This window comes from Haemorhous mexicanus, chromosome 5, assembly GCF_027477595.1.
Source record: "Haemorhous mexicanus isolate bHaeMex1 chromosome 5, bHaeMex1.pri, whole genome shotgun sequence".
Taxonomy (NCBI): Eukaryota; Metazoa; Chordata; class Aves; order Passeriformes; family Fringillidae; genus Haemorhous; species Haemorhous mexicanus.
Window position 1 is genome coordinate 40,068,765 of NC_082345.1, and position 25,206 is coordinate 40,093,970.

Here is a 25,206-nt window from a genome sequence, read left to right on the forward strand (position 1 = left end):
CTTTATTCTCAGTATCTCAACCTTGTTTTTTAGTTAATTTAATTGAATGAAAGGACATTATTGACACATGGCCATTGTGCATAGCCAGCCACACGTGCCTGTGGGCAGTCATGAACGAAGTGCATGGTCAGTGTTATAACACTCAGACACCAATTTGTAACTAAGCCATAGGACTTTTGTGTAAGTTGATGGACGGTTTTTGAAAGGTGAATGGCAGAGGTAAGTTTCCCCTTTTGCTAAATACATATGGTTCCTATTCTTTCCTATTTATACTTATGTAACATGAGTTTCCAATAACTTCAACTGGGAAGCAGCAAATTAGCTCTGTCTGCTAACTGGCTGGAGTAAAATACCCATCTGTAAAGCTTTCCTTGAGCAAGGGGTTTCTTTTCTGTTTGTGCTTAAAGGAAATGGAAGCATAGGAAAAAAAACAATCCAAAGGGGGAAGAGACCTGCCAAAGGAGATCCATATATGTATTGTACTGACTGTTAGGATACTAAATTCCTGGCAGGGCTCACATGGATATCTTTCCCTGTGCTCTCTCTAGCACTAAATCTTCTTTCCAATGTTTAGAAACAAGAATTGTAATAAAATCTGTGAACAAAATCTCCTAAGAAACCCAGCAGAATTTGCCCTGGTGGTGTTGCCCTGGCCATTCCACACATGACAACACACAGTTTGAATTACAAATTAATGCCATGTATGAAAATAAAACTAAGTCTAATTCTCACCTGTATTGGGTTTGCATGGTAAGGTTTTGGTGTGTTACAGGGGTGGCTTCTGTGAGAAACTAAGAGAAGCTTCCCCCATATTCAGCAAAGCCAAGCCAGCCCCAGGAGAGACCCACTGCTGACCAAGGCCAAGCCCCATCAGTCACTGTGGTAGGACTTCTGAGGTAACATGGGGAAAAAACTGCTGGAAAAGAGCAGCTGGAGAAAGAAGAATATGCAAGAGAAACAGCCCTGCAGACACCAAGGTCAGTGAAGAAGGATGGGCAGGAGGTGCCCCAGGCACTGGAGCAGAGATTTCCCTGCAGCCCGTGGTGCAGCCCATGGTGAGGCAGGATGTGACCCTGCAGTCCATGGAGGTCCATGGAGGAACAGAGATCCACCTGCAGCCTGTGGAGGACCCTACACTGGAGCAATCTGTTCCTGAAGGACTGCACCCTGAGGGAGGGACCCACACTGGAGTAGTTTGTGAAGAACTGCAGCCATGGAAAAGACTCCTGATGGAGCAGTTTGTGGAAGACTGTCTCCTGTTGGAGGGACCCCACACTGTAGTAAAAGCCCTCCACCTGGAGGAAGGAGTGGCAGAGACATGTGATGAACTGACCACAGGCTCCATTTTTGCTCCCCTGCACTGCTGGGGAGAACAGGTAGAGAAAATCTGGAGTGAAGTTAAGCCTGCAAAGAGGGAGAGGTACAGGGAAAGTGTTTTAAGATTTTTGTTTACTTATGCAGTACCTTTCTCTGATTTGATTGGTAATAATTTCTCCCCCACCCACCCCTTCCAACTTGAGTGTTTTTCCTATGATGGTACCTGCTGAGTGATCTCTCCCTATCCTTATCTCAGCTCATGAGTCTTTCATCATATTTTCTCTCCCCAGCTCAGCTGAGGCAAGCAGTGACAGAACAGCTTTGGTGGGCACCTGGCATCCAGCCAGGGTCAACTCACCATACAACCTGGTATCATTTACACACCCAGTAGTCTTTACTCATACATTACAGTAACAGTTACTTCAATCAATACTTAATACCTAGAAAATCTATTTTTAAAAGTCTCTACAATACTTAGAAGGCTTAACGTATCTGTTTTAGTAAATTAAAAGAAATAATAATTGCTGTTCTGAGTAGTAAAATCCACTCACATTACATTACACATATATAAACTTGCACAAAAGAAATTTTCAAGAGACGAAGGGAGAATTTCTCTCCTGCTGCAGAGCTGTGAGTCATGAACACTTCCAATAGTCCACATTCAGTTGTTTAATCTCTTTTTCACAAAGGAACTAATTTCAGCCCAGAATTTAGACAGATGCTTAATGCCCTGTTAGGTTGTTCCAATACAGCCAGAAAAACAACTATTTACTCTGTGTCATGTTTGAGTTCCATAGCATTCATGTTCTAAAAAAAGATAATGAACTTCTAAACACTTTCCAGTAAATGCTGCCATCATTTTAGGCCTTCCTCAACAGGAATATTCTACAAGCTCCGGATATGTCAATCAAAATTTTGTATTAAATTTTACTTTTCAACAACCTAAATCTAGTGGACAAACACTGAATATTCCAGGTTGATAGTGTGCCCTCTTTCACACTGAGTATGAGCAGGGCAACACTGAAACTTCAAAGGCCACCTTGAAATTCTCTAGCATCAGCTAGCAACAGCTATTCTTGGCCTTAAAAAATGATGCCAAAACAGCACAAAACAATGAGGATTCCCCAGGATCAGACAGGAATGTTAGCTTGTCTTTGGGATGAAGGAAGCATACAGAGTCAGATGGGAGCAGGAACTAAACAATCTAATAAATGGAAAAGGGGTAGAGACAGAGATGCTGATTTCAGCCAGTGTAACAGTCCCTATAGGACCAGTTCAGCTGCCTCCAAAAATGAGAGAGCTGGAACCCCCTGCCTTCTACAGAGGTCCAGTTCAGCTCCTGACTCCTTCCCAAGTCAAGCAAGGTTTGTAGCTGACATATATTTACATCTGCCTACTCAGTGTATGAGTGTCCAGAGGTCCACCCCAAAGAATTTCTTAAGAACTATCAGACCTTCCAATCACATTCCAAATTACTTCATGGAATGTAACAAAATCAAAAGAAAAGGGGAGTAAATAGATGAGTGATGCAAGACACAGCCACAGAGAATTGTCAGGATGCAATCAGGCATTTTTTTCCAATTCTTTCAATTAGCCTCAACTTTACTACAGTTCAAATTAAAGTATCACCACACGCTATTGATCCCAAGCAAAGCTCAGATTTCTAAAAAAGCCATTTGCATAAAAGTACTCATATAAAGTACTCACTTAAACAACTACAGCATCTTTAAAGATAGTAATTGAGAAATACAAGTACCTGTTGTCCCCACGGACAGGATCCTTGGGTTTGGTATCACTATCATAAACAAAACGCTCTTGGGAGATGACTATGATGTTGTCTGTAGTTTCATTTCCCAAGATAGTGATAACAGGATAACCCATCTGTAGTGTCCACTGATCCATTACCTCTTGGATATTTACAGATTTTCCAACCCTTTTTAAAGCCTTGGAAAAAAAAGAAAAGTTTCAATACACTGAAGCAGTATCAATATGTAAAACCTTTTTTTTTTTTTTGTCCCCAGGATCAAAACTGGTTTGGGGGGTAAAATAACCATAACACATGTATGCAGATACATACACACACACTTAAACCCAACACACACACACTACATAATTGAACTTAAGGCTCTGTGTATCTTAAAAATAAATGTTGAGTAATCTTAACAAGAGAGGAGAGTGACAGTCAGAAAGTCATGTTTTCCACATCATTCAAGTACTTCTGCTGAAACAGAAGAAATAACCTGCTTTACAGGATTTTAACAAGAGCCACAGAAATATGGGGTAGCAATTCTTAACCAGCTAAGGTTAAAAAAGACACAGTGTTAGTTCATCTTGGCACTTATAATAAGGCATATTAATTAATTAAATAATTAAATGGCCTTAATTTCTAAAAATATAGGGCTTCTCTGTTCTGAAAATCAAAATGACTAGTTATTTGAAAATACTGTCCCTTATGTCCAAAGTGCGGCTATGTATACCAAGATATCCCCTGCTGCTTCATAAACGGCACCTGTTAGAGCACATGGAGGATTAAAGTGTTCATATTTGATTCCATATGTCAATAAAAATGCTGTTTTACAAGTGGATTTTCGTCTGAAACACAAAGAGACACTATGAGACTGCATATGAGGAGAAAGAGGCATCATTTGTTCTTCAGCGACAGACATGCTCCTAGCTGTCGAACAGTCCAAGATCACAGACTGAGCAATCTCTGATGAATACAAGCAGAAGATGTCTTCAGAACTGAAGCTGCAGTTGCACTGCCCTAGGAACAAAGGGGCTGGCAACAAATACATTTACAACTGAGGCAAACAGAATTATTAGCTGCAAGAGTAGATATGAGCATACAGTATAGCTACAGTGGTTATGGACCAGAATACAGTCTCAGTTTTGTTCCACTTCATTAGTTGCAGATTCTGCTGTTCTTTCAAGACAACATTCAATCCTCTGACCTCCCATCGGCCAGAACTGTCACAGAGGCTTCAACAGAAGAAGGAAAGAAAGATTTCTTGCGGTGACATTCAGCTACAGATTAAGACACAGATTTAAAAGCCTGACTGTATGTTACTTGTCTCAACTCTCATTAGCAGTCAGTACAGACACAGGACTTGGTTCAGTTGCCCACATGTAGGTGAATAATGGCATTTGACCTTTACCAGCCACTCCAGAAGAGCAGAGATTTCCCCGTGTATCTTATGCTAAATTGGTTAGACACACATGAATGTCTTAAACATCCTACTGCACCTAATCTGGCACTAGTTGCCTATATTTGAACAATCATCTCAAGTCTCTAGTCAACAGTCAGTGGTTCAGGCTTATTATAAAATAATCATGTAGTGGCTAGCCAACTGAATTACCCTCTGAGCTCTGCTGACTATATTGACTAGATTTCCGGGACTCCAGTTGTTCCTGTTCACTAGTGTCAAATAACATGTCCTAAAATATTCAACACATTCTTTCAGAAACATTCTATCTACAACAGATGTGCTTCTCAGGTGGCAGCTGGAAGCCAGGTAGGATAAATTAAGGTAAAAGCTGTCAGAAGTCTGTGAATGAGCAACTGAGGACTTAGTGAGAAGAACAGGATCTTGGACACCTAGTTTACATGTATATACCTACTTGTCTAGATGTCTTGACCTCCAGCTAAATCCTAGTTTTGGTGTCAGGAGCTAAAACTAGATTGTCATGTTTTATATGGCTTGAACTGGTACCTGTGCCAAAACTCTCTGACTGTACTCCACACTGCCCTCCACTGAGTCTGTTTCTGGGGAAGACTCAGACTAGCTCAGACTAGTCCCATAGGGGAGAAATTCAGGGACACTTTGCTCATCTTAGAAATGATGAGCCATTGTGGAGCACTAGACCAGGTTCTAGAACTCAAGCCAAGCCTGGATATGTAAGTCTCTACAGCATGCCAAATATTACAGTAAATAGTTCTCTATTTATATCATACTTTGAGGCTTTAATATTTTTGTCCTTTACAAAAATCTTAACTCCATACAAAATCACAGACACATGTGATGGAAATTCCAAAGCTCAGCACTTTCATGTGTTTCATATATTCCAATATAAGAAAGAATATAAATGCTGCAGAACTCATATGTTTAATATGGTTGCCTAGTTTGCCACCAGATTAACTCGAATGGAATTTCTTTGCATCAGTTTTGATATTTGCTCTGTGTTTTGAAGATCTCAATATGCATTATTCACTCCTGATCTCACCAAGAAAAACACCATAGCAAATTCCTTTTTCTCCCTCAGTGCAACAGATTAAAGCATTTTACCTTTGACAATGTGTTCCAGAGATCATTTCTGGCTGCATTGCCATACTTGTGAATGGTTAAATAGTCCTACAGAAATGAAATAAAAATAAAAATCAGTATTAAAATACATAGGCCAAACAACTAGAGCTGTGTATCACTGCTATTAGGAGTTAAATCACATCAATGTTTGCATTTGTTAGAAATCTAGAAATATACAATATGTTCATACTAAGGGAATAAATAAACAGTTTCTTAACCTACTTTGCAATGCAAAAATTGTTGCTAAAAATTCATTTACAACATTAAATGCTCTTCCTTTTCTGTGTAAGTCATTCTATAAGTTAAATATCTTTAATATATATATATATTTAGAATACACGTCTAATCTTGGGAAAGGTTCCTAGGTAATTCTTGGCAATGAAAGGAGAAGCTGCTGAAACAGTTCCAGTTGCTATTTTAGCAGGTCATTTTGCTTTGTCTAGCGTCAAAAATTTGTATACTTGGATGACAGCTGGATTCATTACAGAATGTTTAACTGAGCAATAGCCCCTCTGAACTCCAAACTCTTATCTAGGGAGATCCTGGCCCTCCAGTGTCAAAACACATCCTGCTGGCAACGAGGGCTGCAACAGGTCACAAAGTCACAGGTCACAGGCCACAAAGGCTCTCCACAGCAGGGAGCAGTGGAGGACATGTGACAGGAATCCAGCTCCATGCTTGTGCACAGGAACCTACATGTGTGTTTTCAAGCCACCTGTGACTCAGTCTGAGGAGGTTCTAAACTGAATGCTTTCACTTATTCCACCACAGTTTCAATAATTGAAGGTCCATTCTTCTACCATAACAACCAGAAAGATAATTCTCAATAAGCTTCCATCATATTACAATAACTTCCAAAATTAATAGTTTAAGCATATTACCAGCTTGGGTCTAGGTCTTTCACACATAAAATGCTTGCTTTTTAAAATGACTTCTGGAGAGACAACACTTGTGTTTCCCACTATCCCATGGCCCTTGACAACAGTTTGTTTAGTTACAAAAGTGAAATTCAGCAGTGATTATTTGAATAACATACATTTTAAGCATTTGATTGGGAGAATTAAATGAAAAACACAGATCAGATCAGAGTTGTACACCAACTGGTTCTCCTACAATTGAATTTCTACCATCTTCACTTTACACAATGGTAGAAGACAAACCCTAATTTACTGCACAATGATAAAACTAGGACAAATTTGCTGACTGTGTTATCTGTGCTTTGTGTGAAGTAAGATACTTTGGGAATAATTAGTATTTGGAAAGCAAATTTTCTGATACACAAATTGTAGCACCTGTGACAGATTTAGCTTTTGTCAGCCAACTTATAGTGAAACAAACAACAACTCCCATTTAATCACAGACTAAGAAGGCTAAATGAGAACACTGACTCTTTAAATGCAGTGCTGAGTCTTAACAATGTCATGAGACTAACTCAGAAAAAAGACAATATTATACAGGCTGCCCCTATAGCACACTGTGCTTCCATTTTGTCTAAAAATACAGAATCATTTAAGGCACAGTGAAACATTCAATAGCTTCCAAGGTTAAGAAGCTGAATTGCAAATTAAAAAGCTAAAATAGGAATAAACAAAAGTAGGACAAGGTAAATAAACAACAACAGATATACCATCCACATTTTAAGCAATACTAGAAAATGCTGCATATACTGGTCCTTCTGAGAAATGCTGTTAGAATCATTACAGGGCAAAAGAAAACGGGTGGAACACTCGAGAACTTCATCCAGGCAATAATCCGTTTACCAATATAGCATTAGACATTATATTTGACTTTAACATTTCGTGTTCAGAAAGACTGCAGAGATTAAATGCTTCTGGCTTTTCTTTGGGTTTGGTTTTGTTTGGTTTTTTTCCTCTCAACACATAGATTGGGAGGTTTAAACGTGGCTTGTCACTCAGTTAAAAATTTATTATCCTCCAATCTAACATGTTTAGCTCACAAAGAAAAACAAAAGCAATCCTAACCATTACCATGAAATAAGAATATACAATAAGAAACACAATGTCTTGGTACAATCCTTGTACCATACAGCCTAATCATCAATTTTGTCTTTATTTCATGAAAGTTGCATCAAGAGCATAAACACAACATAAAACTAGGAGTGTTATCAAAGACACGCACAAAAAGCAGTCCTAAGTGACAGTGTGTATCAACCTAGGCTTTCAGTAGTAAACCCACATTGCAATCTCAAATCTGAGTGTGCTTTCCAGAGGCACAAGAGGCAAAGGCTTTTGAACCAGGTCCCATCAAATATCCTCTTATTCCTATCCTCATCAATTATTTTTCAACAATAACCAGTAGCAAACACCTGGAAACAGTATGAAACTAGAAAAGCATACAGTGGTACCTCCCACAACTGCTCTTCCATCATCCAGCACTTCACGGCACCAGAAATCCTAAGCAGATTAGTATCCTTGCACTTAATAGTTATCTTCTGTGAATTCAGCTGCTTGCTTTCTGAACAAATCAGCATTTGCAACACCTTATGCAAAAGCATTTCTCACTCCAGTGATCTGTTGCGTGATACCTGTTCCAAACACCTGCCTGTCTGCTGGATTCATCTGCTGCTTCCTACTTCTGGCATTAGAAGACACAGTGCATTGCTGTTCCCCACTCTCCCCAAGCCACTCATGTTTTTACAGATCTTTATGGAATGTGTACAGCTTTTATACTGAGAACTCTGCCACACCCAACCACTCCTAGCTCTGTTGCAAAGTTATACTGCCACCCCAGCTGCTGACTCCAAAGGTAGTTTGGATCGTTTCTGACTCTGCCTGAACTTTCATTTCCAGATGAATAACCTCACTTCTTCCTCCATTGACAGGCATTCAGCTTAAAAAGGAAAAGACATATCAGCATCAAATACATATCAGGAAATAGGAGCCAAAGATCTGTACATACCCTGCTTGACTATTTTAAGGACGGAACAAGCAGGAATATCATCCAGTTTTCCTCCTGAGGACACATATCTAAATTTTAAGCAGCTTGCAGAGGGGCAGAATACATGCTCTCATTCACTGTAATTCTCCAGGGCTGGAGTAGTAGCCACCCCTTTGCCTGTACATTTAGTAGAAAAACCAAAGCAAACAGAGCAGAGATGCAAGCCACAGAACAGAAAAGGAGGATGACACTGAAAACACAGCTGTCAGAATCTAAGCTGTGCTCAGCACAGCTCCAAAGGAGGCAAAGTGACTTAAAGCCACTTATTCATAAACACATATGCCCAAAACCATCTGGCTGCAAGGCTGCTTCCCATCATAAACTTGCAAGTCTATCACTGACAAAAGCTGTTCCATCGACTGGAGTATGCTGAAGCATGAAGATTTGCACTAGCCACCTTCCTGTCAGCTATAGCCCTACAGTGTGTGTGAGCACAAAAGATGGCAAGCAAATTCTCTTTAACAACTCAAGACTCAAGAGTGCTCTTCTACAACTCTTCCATTCTCCTTCATTGTAATGCTGCCTCTAAAGTTTTTCTTTGTCATGAAGAGAGTAGGAAGAGTTCATGGACCCTAGAGCTCTGTCACAACATGAAAATTAATCAAAAACACACACCCAAAAGTAATCAGTTGAGTTTACATATTCAGCACGCATCCTCTTGTAATATTCTTCCTAATATTTTCACTTTAAAACATGAAGTCACTCTTTGCCAAAAAGAATAATGGCATGTGATCCATTCACCTCTATCAATAAAAAATTAATCAGACAATGCAGTTTTCTAACATGTTTTAGCAAGTCTTAACATTTAGTAAATAAATAAATAAATGAACAACTAAATATCCTGACTCTTTCTTTACCATGAAAACAAAGTCCATTTATTGCACAACCAAAACATAAGATCCTTCCAAAAATCCCAGGAGACTGAGACTACAGTATAATATGTTATCAAACAGTAATCTTAATCCTCCCCAAAAAAAGAATTAAAAAGCTCAATGCTTTGAAATTGTTTCTTGTAAACTGAAGAAGATAGATTGAACAGTAGTAGGAACAGTGAAAAATGCAAAAAGATTTTGAAAGATTGTTTCAGTAATGCTGTACTGATTAAGCTTTCAGACGTTTTCTTGAATTAGATATTTTTAAGAAAAGGAGATTATTTAAAAGGGAAAAGTCTTTCATTTCTTTGCAATATTGCCTATTAACAAAGCCTCTTGGTTACAAAATAAATTAACTACCCCACTCTCCAAACATGATAATGCTCATAAAAGGTAGTGACTGATAAATACCAAAAAGTTAATACCAAAAAGTTAAGCAAGTGTAAAGGAAGAGTGTCTCCAAACATGTGCCGTATTTTCAGGGGAGATTTTACATCTATAAACAGATACCGAAATATCAAATCTAGGACTAAATTCCTTTCCCAGTTAATCTGTATGAAGTTGACTGCTCAGCTGAAGGAACAGCTCCAGACTTACATGAGTGATGCTGAGATCTGAAACAGATTGAGATTGAGTAATTTAATTTTTCTCCTAAAGATAACTGGAAAATTCCACTATATGAGGGAGGAAAATGTAGCACACTATTTTCATCTCCAATTCTTGTGGCTATGTTTCTCTTTTCTCAAGGCTCAGGTAAAGCAGACCTGCTTCTACCTCCCTTTTTTGTATTTCATTCCTACTCCTCAGAACACATCCTCCTCCCTTTGGCCCACAGTATGTTCTTGTTCAGTGGTTTTATACATGACTGCTGTATATCACTGAAGATTTAACACTACAAATAAAAACATTTACTTCAGGTAGAAATCAGGCTCTAAGGCTCCAGGTATCAAATCCAGTGTGTTTGTCTTCCTAGAGATTTATATACCTAATCTTAAGCCAGCAGACACCATCTGACAGATGCTGACTCTGACTATAACATGCCCTTTTTCCTCCCTTCCTTCACACTGCTAACATCAAATCTGCTGTCACACATTATATTAGCATTGTCTAATATTCAAATAGAAAAGCTTGGGCAAGGGTCAGAGAGCAGTGCACATGGTCGCAAAGGTGAGCAACAAACAAGAGGGAGTGAGAAACAGTGGTAAAGGACTACCAGCAAGCTACAAAACTACAAAACTCTGAAGATTCCTGTAAGGGAGGAAGACTACTGAATAGAAAAGCTTAAATAGCCAATTACATTTGCAGTATTTTTCAGCTTTACAACAGACTAATCCTGAAGAAACAGCCATAAGGAAGAGAAGCTATCACCCTCCTGGCTGGGCAGTCAGCCAAGGAACAAAGGAGTAGGTAAATTCACCTTACTGGTCATGGTCAACACTGTGTAAGGCAAATTAGTTGGGGGTTAACTCTATTTGTGTCAAGAATTAATTTGTACCAGTGAGTCAAGCTGCAGAGCTACCTCCAAACTGAAAGAACAGCTGTTATCAGACCAGTTGTCAAAGCACTACTGTAATGCCAGCTAAGAAAAAAACTGGAAAACAGGTTTTTCCTGGACAAATAAGCCAAAGAACTGCTTCACTTTCTACATCATCTTACTCAAGTGCCCAAAACTGCTTTCAGGCAGTCTAGTAAGAAACTGCCAACATACAGAATATACTAGAGTCATAAAATATATTTTTATCATAGTTTCTACCAGAGGATCAAAAATGTTTGTTTTCTTCCTATACTTTAATCTATAACTGCATTAAAATGTTCTTCCTATGAAAAATAAAGTTACTCAAAAGTCAAGAATTTAAGTAACTAAAAACCCATTTCAACTTAAAATAACGAAAAGGCAGCATCAAAATTACATTGAAATAGCAAGCACAGAAGGAGTATGAGGTAATGCCTGCAGATAGCAGGCCTGATTATGTGGGTAGTCCTTACCTAGTATTAAAATTATCACATCTGTTACAGTCACAGCATCAAATGCAGACCTGTATCTGCCTTGAGCTACAGTTTGATGATACTTCAGTAGTACGGCCAGACTAAGCAGGTCCCACAACCTTTGCTGGTCCTTGGACCCATGCCCCTGTTTCTGATGCCACTTTGCAGACTAGACCTCCAAAATGGCCTATATAGGAGTGAATTTAACATTCCCCACTAAGGACACCCTTCCTTCCTTCCTTGATCAAGTTTACTAAGGAGGACTCCAAACTCTTCCACTGGTACAAATGAACTGGTGTTGGGTGGCCATGATGGAGGAGAACAAGCAGCTGGAAGCAGCATTGAGGAAAACAAAACAGTGGTTTCCTAAGCTAGTGGCCTGTCCAAGTGTGTGCCAAGTATTATGAAAGAGACTGGACAGAAAGATACACAGTAGAGATTTCAGAATATAGCTAAGATTATCAGTGCATCACATTTAAGGGGAACAAAATTTCATTCTGAAGTGTTCTTCTCTAAAAATAATGCTCAAATGCTCTTTTCAAACGTTTAAGTAACAGTTGGTAGTGTCATTTCTCATCAATAAGCTAATTTTTATAGTGAATTAGTTAACCTTCGTTAGAAACTATGTGTGGACACTGCATTCAAAACTGAAGTAGGCTAAACTCAGAAGCTCAAAATAATAATAAAAACACTATCATAAATCAAAGAAAGGAAATAACAGTTAACTTCCGTTTTTAAAGCGTCCACATGGGGCTACCACGAGGTTTAACCAATCCAATTATAACTCCCACCTTCGGCAGCTTTGAATGAACTTTTGTTACCCTGTTTAAAATGTCTACTACCATGAGCTTCTTTGCTAGCTTCTAGTTCAAACTCACAAATAGGTAAAAAGAAGTTTAAAAAAAGCCCAAAAGGTGTGCAACATACTTCAAAGCCATCATACAAAAATTCACTTCAGCTGTATTTTGCCTTCTCTTTGGGTCACTATTTCAGGGAAGAAACTCAGTGGAATCCTATCACTGTACACCACCTGAAATTCCACCCCCTAATTTCCAAAAGGTGCATTTAGACTTTTTTGACATACAACAGTGATATAATGCTGACAAACCAGCAGCAACTGGAAAATATCCAGTCAACATGCAATATCTACAATTAAATCATTATGTCTAAACAGCAAGCTATAACTACTAATCAGAAAAAGTGAAACTGGAACCACACATGGAAATAAATCTTAATTCTCTCTGGAGCCAGTGATGTTGAATGGGCCACATAATTATAGCATTTTACTTTGTCCTTTTTCCTTTGTAATTCATGATACTCCCATTGATGCTAACAATAATCAGCTCAGCAGAACTGACACTTCTGGCATTCTAAGGCCCAATGGGAGTTTTAGCATTGATTTTGCGGGATAAAAATTAGGGCAATGTTGAGAGTATCTCATCCATGGTATTTGAAGTATAACATTCATTTAGAAGATCCAGACAGGACCTGTGCCCTGTTATATGCAGGCTGAGATACAGGAGAAACCAGTAAAAGAAAGCAGGCAAGAGCCATCGTTAAGTCAATGGGATTGCTTTCTTTGCTCCACCCACTGCCTGTTGATAAGAAACCAGTACCATAAATTAGAAATAAGCTAACTAAAATCAACATGACCCTTCATTTTCATTCCAACACAAGCAGAAAAATTCCTTATAGAAGTGCCTGTAAGGAATTCAATTTTTCAATTAATAACCTTCTGTAGTGCAACTCTGTGAACCCAATGTAAATGGGGCATCTAAAACCGATTCAAAATCTGTATTCCAGCAAATTTCCAGCCACTTTAAAATATATCCTGCTTTGCTGAGAATCCTTGATAAAATATCAGAAATATTAAATTGAGAGGTTTATTTCCCTTGTAAAATTCAACTTCACCTTTTAGCTATGAATATGAAGAGGAGGGCAGTTCCATTTTGAAACACAGCAGCAGCAGCTGTAGTAGTGGCAAAGCAGCTTGTAAGCAAAGTCCAAAGGGAACAGTTAGAAGGATTGCAAAGTTAGCACGTGGCAGAGTCTGACGGTATCTGCTGTGCAGTGAGAAACCTGCTTGTATATGAAGTTTGGCTTTAAAGAAAAATGTATTTGATGTATTATTTGGTAGCAGTACTAAAATACTGAGCTAAGGACAAATCCTTCAGAAATAAAGCACTCTCTGAAATCGAGCTGCATATGTTTGACTGAATTTGTACATTCATTTAATTCTGTCTTGTCTGGTTGTATAATACTCTTTAACCTAAAACCACATATTGCTCAAAATTTATTCTTAGTGTTCACAAAAAAAAAAAGATGGAAGTTTTTCCAGAGATATTTAGATGGCACCTGCTAATTGTGACAGGTTGGCAGCTCATTCCTCTGCATTAACTTGAACTATGCCCAAAAATTGTTAATCAGGCAAAAGATCTCTGCTGTACTTTTCTGTAAAAATTTACTCTATATAAACACCAGACTTGGAAAGAAGTTATTGCTACTTATTATGAAAAGGTTTGCTACTTAAAAGTATTGCTACTTATTATGAAACCAATCAAGCAAACTTACTGCAATCATGTCACTATGTCTAGATCATAAGGACCTGCAACACTTGTACATTAACAGTGAGTTAATAGAGAAGCAATGAGCAAATGTTTCTCACTATGCAAAACACCTTTACACAATTCAGTCCCTAGAGCTGCATCCTTTTCTTTCCAAAATGAAGACACCTTAAAAATCATTAGCCCTTACATCTGGTGATATGTGTGTTAACCTAGCCACAGTAACTTAACTTTAAATACATGTAGGGAAAGGAAAAGGAAGAGGAAGAAGAGAAAAAGGGAGGAGGAAGAGAAGAAAGAGATTATAAAAGAGAGGAGAAAGTTTTCACAACAGCATGTTTTGTCCAGCACAGATTCAGGATATTTTTTTCTCAATGTCCTCCACTAGACTGAAGTAGATTGATCGATTTATTTTATTTACAATATATATAATGTGTTAACTAGGAATTCAATCCTGCAGTATTTGTTCTGAAAATATCCCCACTGACTTCTAAAGACCTAATGGAAATTCTGATTGCATAAGAGCAGCAAAATCATGCACAAGATGCTTCCCTTCCAGTGCCCTGTAAAATCAACTGAGCTGCCTGGTAGCAACAGAGGAAAGGTTGGCACTGAGCTGCTATCAGGAAAACAGTGTAATTCTATTTCAAAAGAAAGCATTTTTGCAAATAGCTGCTGAGCCTGCTGACATTATCTGGAAATTCATACCTATCACTCTTTCTCTTAACAATTCCTATAATAAAAATGAAGGAGAAAACAGTCATAACTGAATTTCATATGCAACAAAAAGAAGCCCACTGAAGGCACAGCAAGTGAATAGCTAGGCAGTACCTGTACCAGTAGCTATAGTACTAACATGACTGACTCTAACATTGCCATAAAGGGCAATGCTGTTCCAAGAAAACAAACTGGGTTTATACACAGTGTGTATACTAATTGTTTTTCTTTTTGTAAAAGCTTTATCAGCAGAGCAAAGTAACATTTTGTCCTAGCTGAAGAACACCACGACCTCCCCCTAATGAAGGCAATACCATCCATAACCTTGCTCTGAAGCCAGGCACTGAGGACACTGTTGGCTTTAGAGGTTCAGCAGCAGCTACCCTCACCACATTTTATCTTCCTTGCTGCACCTCCAATGGTGGGCAATGGTGGGCAAAGTGTAGCTGTGTGAACTGAAATCCTGGCTTCAAAGAGTCCATCTTAGACTTAATTCTTCTCCAAAATTTTAGTAAACACCAGAAAGTACTGAAAAATATCACAATTTACTTTTTTTTTTAATCTGTATGTCCTTTCCTCTGCTATCCCCATGCACTGGAGCATAGCTCTAAAGGTCAGAAAGAAAATGATCTTGTTTCAGGAAAATGCTTTATCCTAGCCCTGATCATTTTAGATATCCCAGCAGCAACAGAGACCCTCTCTCTCCCTGCACCAACAGCTCACAGCTGCTTACACTCAGAGGGAGACTCAGGCCCTGAAGCAGAAAGAGAAGAGCCCATGTCTTCCTTCTCCTGTCAACCCCCAACAACTGGGGAACACAACTGCCTGATCCAAATGCTCCAGGAACACAAAGCAGAGCAGAAGGGTGGAAAGGAGATAATATAACCAAACAGGAATATTCTGCTAGTGCACCATTTCAGGAAGAAGCTCCCTTTGCAGAACACCAATACTATATGAGGCAAAAACCACCAGCACACATGATGTGTGGCTGCTAATACTGTGGGTGCATTATGTTCAGCCTTGCCAATGTTCTGCTTTCAAAAAGGTAATAGCTAAACTCTAGAACTGTAGATAAACCAAATACCCTCACTGTGTCTGTGGATCAGCTTGTTGCACATCAGGACAGCACTGTGGTCTCATTTGTAGCAGAGCTGGACTCTGTGACTGATCCCGATGTAATATCTGTTCTGAATATCTGAAGTGGTTTATAATGCTAAATATTTTAACAGAGTATCTTCTTGGGTTTCAACACAGATATTCAAATTTCATGGCTCTTTTTCATTTTACTCACATTGGTCCAATTTCCCTTCAGATGTACATTCTCATTAATCTCTTTAAAGAAATATTAGTTGAATGATCAATATTTTCTGGAGGCCCACCTTGGTGTCTTCACAGGCAGAGCAGCAGCCACACAGTTAACAATGATGCCAGTGGAAGCTGTGCTTTGAACACATAAACTCTTCTGATCCCTAAGTGCTAAGACTTGGGAGTTTTGCATACTTCACACCTATGCAAATTTTAACTTCAATTTCTCTGTGCCTAGATCTCCACCCTAGCACCATGTCTTTCTTCCCTATGAGGTTTCTGTCCTCTGCATTAACTGTTGGTGATGCACCCTGATACCACACTGGATGATATTTAAGAAAATTAAATGTAGCAACTAGGAACTGGGCTGCAAAGCAAATGAAAAGTATATGAAACTATTGAACAGAAGAACAATTCAGTTAGCATGGTCCACCTTGTGAACTGAATCAGGCATTGTCTTATGTAGAAAACACTGGGTACTTGCATAATTAAAAAACCTGGTAAAGGTGCACACAGAGGAAAAAAAAAAGAATGGAAAAATAAAATTAACTTTAGCATTTCTCAAAAAATTTATATTTAAATTATGCAACTTCCAACACAATTCTCCGTTAAGCATTATCATTTTGCTACACACAGTATACTCAAATACTCTTGGAGTTAGAGGAAGAATTATCATTTTTTGCGTGATACCCAAGTCTGGCCCTTACTACGCTAAAAGTCTTTAAAATTTTCAAAGGAAAAAAATATTGTGACACAACAACTTATGGAAGTTTCTTATGCAAGAAACTGACCTACTGTCTTTTACTGACCTGTGTAAGTCAAAGTGGAAAAAGTGATAGGAATTCAGTCCATAACGCTGAATTCATTTAACAAATGTAAACTAAAATCCAGAGTGATGTAAATTGGAAGCAGAAGAAATGCTGAGGGGGCAAAACAGGTGAAAGATGCAAACAATCTCATATGAAATGCACTGCAGAAAACAGTGATGTCAGCTCCTGTGAGATTTCCTTTGATTTCTGAAGTCCTCCCTTCAACATGCTCAAGTTCTCCAGTTGACAATTCTCAGATAGAGGGATTGGTAGCAACTACCTCAGACAGTTAATTGCCAGAACATCCATGGTGATACTTTGATGTTCACTAAGGTCATACACTCTGCTTTTCTAAACCAGAGGAGGTGGGTGCAGAATCAGCTGAAAAGTACTTTACTCAACATCTAGTAAATACTCCAGCTGCAACACCAGAGGTACTGTAGATGGAAAGACGCTCCTCCGGGGTGGCAAAAGTTGCATCCTTTGACTGAGCAAAAAAAGACTCCAAGTAGTTCCATGTGCATTGCTGATCTGCAGGCAGAATTGCAGTTTACTGCTTCACTGACCTTGATCCTAAGATGTCTGGTTTTTTGTTTATCATTGCAGATTTTTTATGTTTTTACAGAAAACTCTTTTAAATAAGTCTCTAATGATGTCTCATTAAAGACAGCAAATAACTAACTATTATGAATTGGTAATAAAGATGGAATAAATAGATATTACATGGGTACACTGTTTAATAGACTAAGTAAAAAATAGATTATCATATAATACCATGGAAATAGATGAAACTATTTCATGCATTACTATTTCATGCACATGGTAGGTGTCTTAAAAACAGGAAAAAGCAGTGCAGATGAAAGGAAGTTTAAACAGCCCGCAATATGATACCAGGAGGTGACTGAAATCTGAACCTTGCTGTATTTAATAGCCTGAATACCACACTTCTTCAGACAGCTCCTGTGAAAGGCTGACTAATCTGTTTCAATACAGTGGCCATTCTACAGCACCAAAAGAGAGAGTATCTATCCAAAGCACTGTATGAAAATTCTTCCAAATGTACAATGCGAAGCCAAAAAAGTAGTTAATTTATCTCAGAAGCAGAGATTCCTACAGTAACTAATTCAAACTGCTGATGATGCACTAAATCAGAGTGAGTGATGAACACATACATAGCAGCAAGTGAAGTTCAAAAGGATACAGATCTATCTGATCAATGAGCTGTCACACAGCAAATGAAATGCAGTGTTGACAAACGTACAGTAATAGAGATGAAGCTCCAAAATAATCAAACCAAATATAAGAAAATAAACCAGTGCAGAAATATCTCATTACAGCACTGGAGGTGCCTTTTAAAACACATCTACCAGACATTCAAATCACTGGTATTTCTCTCTCTATTTAATTTGAAAAAAATAAAAACCAAGCACTGATTACTTGAAGAGATGCGTTGTCATAACAAAGCAAAATCTTCCCAGAAATGCAATCCAGTGACACCAGACATGTAAGAAACCACCTATTTCAAGCACAGAGTTGTAACAACAGCCTACAGAAGAAAATCTCACACAGACTTAGTATCATATTGCATATTACCACCCTGAGAGATGACAGAATGATAAAGCCAACTTATGGCTTCTACCTCCATCAATCCATGCAGTTCAGAAACATAATCAGAGCAAGTGGTGCTGACCAAGCCTCTTCATATTCTAACCACCTTCTCACCTGATTAATAGCTTTTTGACTGAAAAGCAACACCATTTTGTAAGAAGAGTACTGACATTCAGTAATGTGCACTTCTTGAATTTTCCTGGAGCATAAGAAACTGCACATCATGAAATATGCCAGAACTTTTAAAAAGACATAAATCACCTGCTGTGAGAAGGAAGGATTTATTAGACATTTTCTACAAAAATAATAGCTGTAACTTTCTCATATGCAAGTGTTACCAGCTGTGGCTACTACTGTCATTATTCAATTATTCATTACAGCCAATAGAAATACATTCTCTTTTGCTTTTGTCTACAGAGTGCTACAGTGAGAATGTTCCATCTGTGACTAAATCTCCTGTTTGAAATGCCATATGATTTAAGACAATATATCTTTGAAGGGCTTTTCAAATATCCTACCTTCACTAGTCTCTTGGATGCAGCTTTATTGTGGAACTGCCACACTATAATCAAATGCTCTTTCAAGTATATTTCCCATCATAGGAACAGTCCAGTTATTCTTGACAGATATGAATCCCTACAAAGACATCTATACTGTAAAAATGAGCACTTCTACCAGAATTCTACTTCCTTGCAGACTCCTTAACAGAACAGTTTGCTGAACTGTTACAGATCACATGCACATTTGTACATCTCCTTCAGATCATATTTATTGGTAAAAAATATCCACCAAAGAACCTCATTCTCCTCCATCAACTTTTCTTTTCTTTTTAATACAATTGACTGTTTTCTTTGGCAAATAAGGGATTTTTCACCCCCAGCCTGTCTCCACTTGCTCTTCAAAAAGTTCACATGCCAATGAATAAGAAAAAACAAGCAACTAACAAATAAGGTAGCAATCCTATTTGCTTCTTGTTCTAAACCTTTTTTTCTCCTCTCCTTAACCCAAAGTTACACCTTATCTATTGTAGTCTCTTATATTAAAGCTCTAATTCTTTAGCTCTTAATAAGACAATGAATCATGCCTTGATTTGGATGAGACCACAAACAATGCAAACACAAATAAAGAACTACTCATTTTTGTTTATGCTACTTTAATAAGACCTCAGAATTACTCTTTTTTATCATCTGTTAAGCACTTAAGGACATAGCTAATACACTAAAAAGAATCAAAATAATACTGGAAACATAATAGAGTGGAGAGGTAACAACAGAGAGGTTTCTGGAGTGTGTGGAAGTTAACTTCTAGACACAGTTGCTGAGCAAAACAACTAAAAAAGTTGCCCTGCAGGAGCTCTTGTTTGTGAACAAAGATAGGTGGGTGATGTGATGATTGGAGGGCATCTTGGGCTCAGCAATTATGAAATGATGGAGTTTCAATTCTTGGAGAAATTAGGAGAGGGGTGAGCAGAACTGCTACCTCAGCCTGTTTATGACACTCATTCAGAGAGCCCCTAGGGCTTTTGCCTGAAGAGCAATTGAGTCCAGGAATGATGAACATATTTAAGAAATCCTAAAGGTGCTGGAGTTGGCCATCCCCACATGCTGAAAGACAAGCCATTGGGGAAGACCACCAGCCTGGCTGCACAGAGAGCTTTGTCTGGAGCTCAGATAACAAAAACAAGTTTATGACCTTTGGAAGAAGGGGCAAGCAGCTCAGGAGGACTACAAGGGCATTGCAAGGTTATGCAGGCAGAAAACTTGAAGAGTCAAAGCCAAAGTAAAACTTTATCTAGACACTGCTGTAAAACACATTAAAAATGTTTCTATAAATATATTAGCAACAGAAATAGGGCTGAGAATCTCCATTCTTGGCAGAATATGAGGAATAACATGGTGACAAAGAATGAGGAAAAGGCTGAGGCACTTAATGTCTTCTTGGTCTCAGTCTTTCATAGTAAGACCAATTGTTCTTTGGGTACCCAGCCCCCTGAGCTAGACAACAGAGACAGAGAGCAGAACTGAAGCACCAAACATCTGAGGGAAAGTGGTCAGCAGTCTTGTACACCACTTAGATACACAGAAGTGTATTGGGAAGGACAGGATCCATCCAAGAGTCCTGAGGCAGCTGGCAGCAGTGCTCACCAAGTCACTTTCCATCACTTACCAGTAGTTCTGGCTCACTGGGTAAGTCCTAGACAACCAGAGGTGAGCGATGTGACACCTACTTACAAGAAGGGCTGGAAGGATGATCTGAGGAATGACAGGCCTGTCAGCCTGACCTCAGTGCCAGGGAAGGTCACGGAGCAGATTGTCCTGAGTGCCATCACTCGGCAGCTGCAAGACAACCAGGGCACCAGGCCCAGCCAGCATGCTGTAAGAAAGGTCCTGTTTGACCAACCTGACCCCCTTCTGTGACCTACTTTGTGGATGAGGGAAAGGCTGTGGATTTTGTCTGCCTAAACTTACTAAAGCCTTTGACACCATTTCCCATGGCATTCTCCTGGAAAAACTGGCTGTGGAGGTCTTTTAGAACTCAGTTACTCAGCAAGCCATTAGAATGACACAGGAGGAATGAACCATCATGTGCATTTTCAGAATATTTGTGATTTGAAGAGATTTATAAATAGTCATAATATTCAATTTTGCTATTCTACAGAAAGGACATTTAAGTTGAATATTAGAATTCCACATTAAAACAGGATTCAAGGCAACATAATTCAAAAACCCAAGTGATGGTACCAAGCTAAAGAGCTTAAATGCCTAAACCAGTGCATGACAGAAAGGGTAAATTAGTCCTCCAGTTTCTCTTATCATTAGCAAAGCTATAGCTCCCCAAATGTACAGTGGAGGAACAGTATTTTGTTAGATTTGCAAAATACCAAAAATTATATGATTGACAGATATTTCCAATTGTGTAATTTGTAGTTTATGAAAAACTTATGAACTTTATGTTTTATTTTGTTCAGCCTGAAAACATACACATGGAAAATCTCTATCTGAATTTCAAACTGGTTTTAGTTAAAATCATCATCTTCTTACTGAACTGATGCCAAGACTTGTACTAGTCAGATTTTCACAGTTAGATTTTTCATAGACTTTCATTAGCAAACAGAATGGTTTCTATTTAGAGCCAAACCAGTGAAAAGCAATAATAATAGGAAACCATTCCAATCAAAAACCAAAGCTCCATTATAACTTTATGGTAATTATGATTAATCCCTTCATAGCTATTCTTTGATCTGAGCTTTTTTCTCAGTCTGTTTCAAGACAACTTGCACACTGGTATTTCTCAGGCAAACGTAGAAAAAAACAGAAAAACAGGGTTTAAGATGTACACACTAAAACTTTTCCTTTCTAAAACCCTGAGTGACATACTCCACTGGGAAAAAGTGCTACTGAAATCTGCTGTGAATGATCTATCCAAACAGAAGTTTCTGGCTGGAATATGGAGTTTGCTGGACTAAGGCCTTACTGTCTTAAATGACATGGTGGTTTTACCCTTGACATACACAAGATTTTATGAAGGGAACTTCTGATTTAAAGAGTTCTAATCTGGAGGAGAAATTTATCTAATTGATTTGGCCTGGTGTTGCAACTAAGCAAATGATCAAGCTGGTCCCATGAGTAAGTTATGCCACAAACCCTGATTGTACTGTAAATTCTCCAAAAAGCTGCATTTCCTCAGCAAGTTTCCTTTCATTGCCTTCGCATGGAAAATACCTCTCTGACATGACCAATGCATTCATTTAATTTTTGCTTTATATTTTATCTTCCAATTTATTTTGGTTAGAGGTAGAATTATTCTGTTAAAAAATGACCTGATCCTAGACATAGTTTATTTAAATTTCAAAATGAAAAGCTTACTAAGAACAGATAAGATTGATTACTCCTTCCAACTTAGCATAATTGTATTTCAGGTGAACATCAATTTACTTTAAAGGACACTTCTAAGTAGCAGGCTGTATCATACATAATTCATCAATCACAGCTGCCTGTAACATGATTTACTCAAGCAGATTTCAGTAGAATAGAGGGAATTGCATTGTTTTTTATGCTTTGGCTTGTTTGTTTTTAAATAGTTTACAAAACACTCATTCGTCCTGAATTATTGCTGAAAGGAGTTCATCCTTGGTAATCAGCACATTGAATTTCTTTCTCTTTCTACAGAAATGTTACCTCTTTAAATTTCTTTTAAAAGACAGAGTGAGTTTTCAAAACATTGTTAAGGCAAAGAGCACTCCATGCTTATTAAAGGTAAAAATAAAGCTCAAGGATTTTGCTACGGCGGAAGGCATGGCAAAATATTTATCTGAAAAGCATTATTCATTTCAGGGCTGTTTATTTTCCAGCTGGCTTATACTGTTATTATTTGTTAGACCAGCAGTCAAACGCAGGTGAAGAGAAGTAGCTACTTCCTCAGTTAGTCCTTCAGATATTTGTCACATGGATAAAGTGACTTTTATATGGCACTCTACACAAAACTGTATGCCTGTTGAAGTACAATCACTTCATACATCAAGAAATATAGGTGAACCTGCATCTTCAATCAAATTCAGCTTCAGGGACATGGTGGTACCTCAGGTCCTAAAGTAAAGAAACATTTCCAGAAATTGATGCAAACATAGCTTCAAAAGAAAAAAGAGAGAGCAAGAGAAACTGCCAGAAATACATATCTACACAAAGGTGGAAATGCCTTTACTTACTTGTAAGCCCATTTGAAACACAGAGTGACCCATAAAGCTAGCCAACATTCGAATCAGAGCTGCACCCTATGGGAAATAATAGAGAAAAAAGTTACCAGTTTTGAATTCCAATATAACACAATAAATACACTCAGAAGCAGGCATTTCCACCCAACACTAATATGCCTGAAACCTGTAACTTATACAATCTTCATTTGTGCTAGAACGAAAGAGAGAAGATAATGCAAATGCTTACTAGGAAAAGTGAGGAGGCAAAGTCATATTAAGTGTTAATAAGTATTAATATCTTGCCCCATATGTTGAATAAGGTGCAGGTCAAACAACACACTCTCCCCACTGCTGGAGCATGCATGTGTCAGTTCCACAGGTGACTGACCCCAACCCTTCTGTGCACTCAACATAAAGGCCCAGTTTTAATTGAGAGCAAAGAAATAGTGTCAGCTGCAAATTCTACCTCAGTGATTATTCATTATACTTTTATCTCCATTACACTATTGTACATCAGGATGCAGTGATACTACTTTCCCTTTGTAACAGCCTTCGAGATCTGGTTACTAAAAGTGAATAATTTTCATTAGAATTTTATAAGATGTGGATATATATATATATATATATTTGACTTATTAATAGTCAGGTTATTTTCCAGACTATCATGCAAAGAGTTAAGTACTTGTATAGCACTCTTTCTCTACTTATAGCAGTTCTTAGCCTCTTCCTATTCAGGCAAAGCATAGAGATCTAAAAGACAAGTGATTCTAAATCCCAGTACTTACTGCAAGACACAGACAGGTACTTGCAAGAACAGCTTTTTTTAAGCATCCTTTTTGTGTTTTCTCACACACTCTCAGAAACTGCTAGAAATACACATCTACACTGTTGCTGTGTATTTTCCCTTCGCACAAGTGCTCTATTTCAAGCAGAAATAACTTTGCAGATCTGATGTGATCATTTAGTTATAACATCCCACTTTACAATATAATTTCAAGACAACCAGTCTTCCAGTCCCAATATTTAAATGTTATACTTAGTACTGACCACCATACCAGAGGGCGGACTTGTGATTTCGAATCCATTAATTAAAGGCTTTAAGAAAACATGATGCTAGAACTCAACCACCTCATCTAGAGATGAAGGTCCAGGAATTAGGTTAACACTCAATCAGACAATAATGAAAACAGGAACATTACATAGGTTCAAAAATTTACAGATTCTAAAGCCAAAAGGACTTTGATAACATTTATTCTGCATTAATTTAGTAATTTAGGCAAAAAAACTTATGGCTTCTCTTCCTATTTTAGAAAAGATCAGAATAATGTTTCAGAGGACTATCTAACTAATATTACACAACTAATATTTATTCTCACAGTGAAACTACACACCTTTTTACTAATTGGAAGATATCCAGTTTCACTTACTTGAATTTTTCTAGCTTCAGCTTTCAAAACAAGACTTTATGTCTTTTCCTGCTAAATTAAAGTTCAGGATAGTTTGGAAATTTAACTGTTGTCCAATTTTGAGATCATTTTACACATGTTCCACTGATTTTTTTATATTGTGACTATTTTTAAGTACTGAATGGATCTGTAATAAACACATGAAATAATGACAGAAATCCATAATATTTGTAGATTATTAGCAAGTTGTAAGAAAACACAAGTCCTTCATATAGACAGCAAAAACAAACATTATATAGGTTGCAGAGTAACTGAGCTGCTTTTAGGAATTGAATAGTGAATAAACCAAAACATGATTTTTGCATTATTAACACTAGGATATGTTGTTATGGGGCTATATAATCTTACTGGAAGACAAATCATGTCTGGAACACATTGCAGACTAGGAAGTAACACCTTTGAAAACAGATTATTACCTGAGCAGACAATACCATAGGTCAGGAAACATTATTGCCCTTATGTTACTAGGGAAACAGCCTGAGTGTAGTTCTCAGGGACATTAAAGCAGATAAACAGCAGATAAATCTGTTTAGGCACATAAACAGAAGATTTTTTTAAAATCTCATAAATAGGTAAATCCTACTTATTCTGAAAGTAAATTGGTCAGGGC

The 25,206-nt window shown here is 38.0% G+C and overlaps 1 protein-coding gene across 1 annotated transcript in view; it reads right to left on the bottom strand.

Moving 5' to 3' along the window:
* Positions 1 to 25,206, bottom strand: part of TRHDE (thyrotropin releasing hormone degrading enzyme) — a 209,419-nt gene that overhangs the window by 73,419 nt on the left and 110,794 nt on the right. The window contains exons 7-9 of the mRNA XM_059846904.1: positions 23,143 to 23,208; positions 5,601 to 5,666; positions 3,074 to 3,261 (exon numbers count right to left, since the gene is read on the bottom strand). Coding sequence (XP_059702887.1) covers positions 3,074 to 3,261; positions 5,601 to 5,666; positions 23,143 to 23,208 — 320 coding nt within the window. The remainder of the gene's footprint in view (positions 1 to 3,073; positions 3,262 to 5,600; positions 5,667 to 23,142; positions 23,209 to 25,206) is intronic.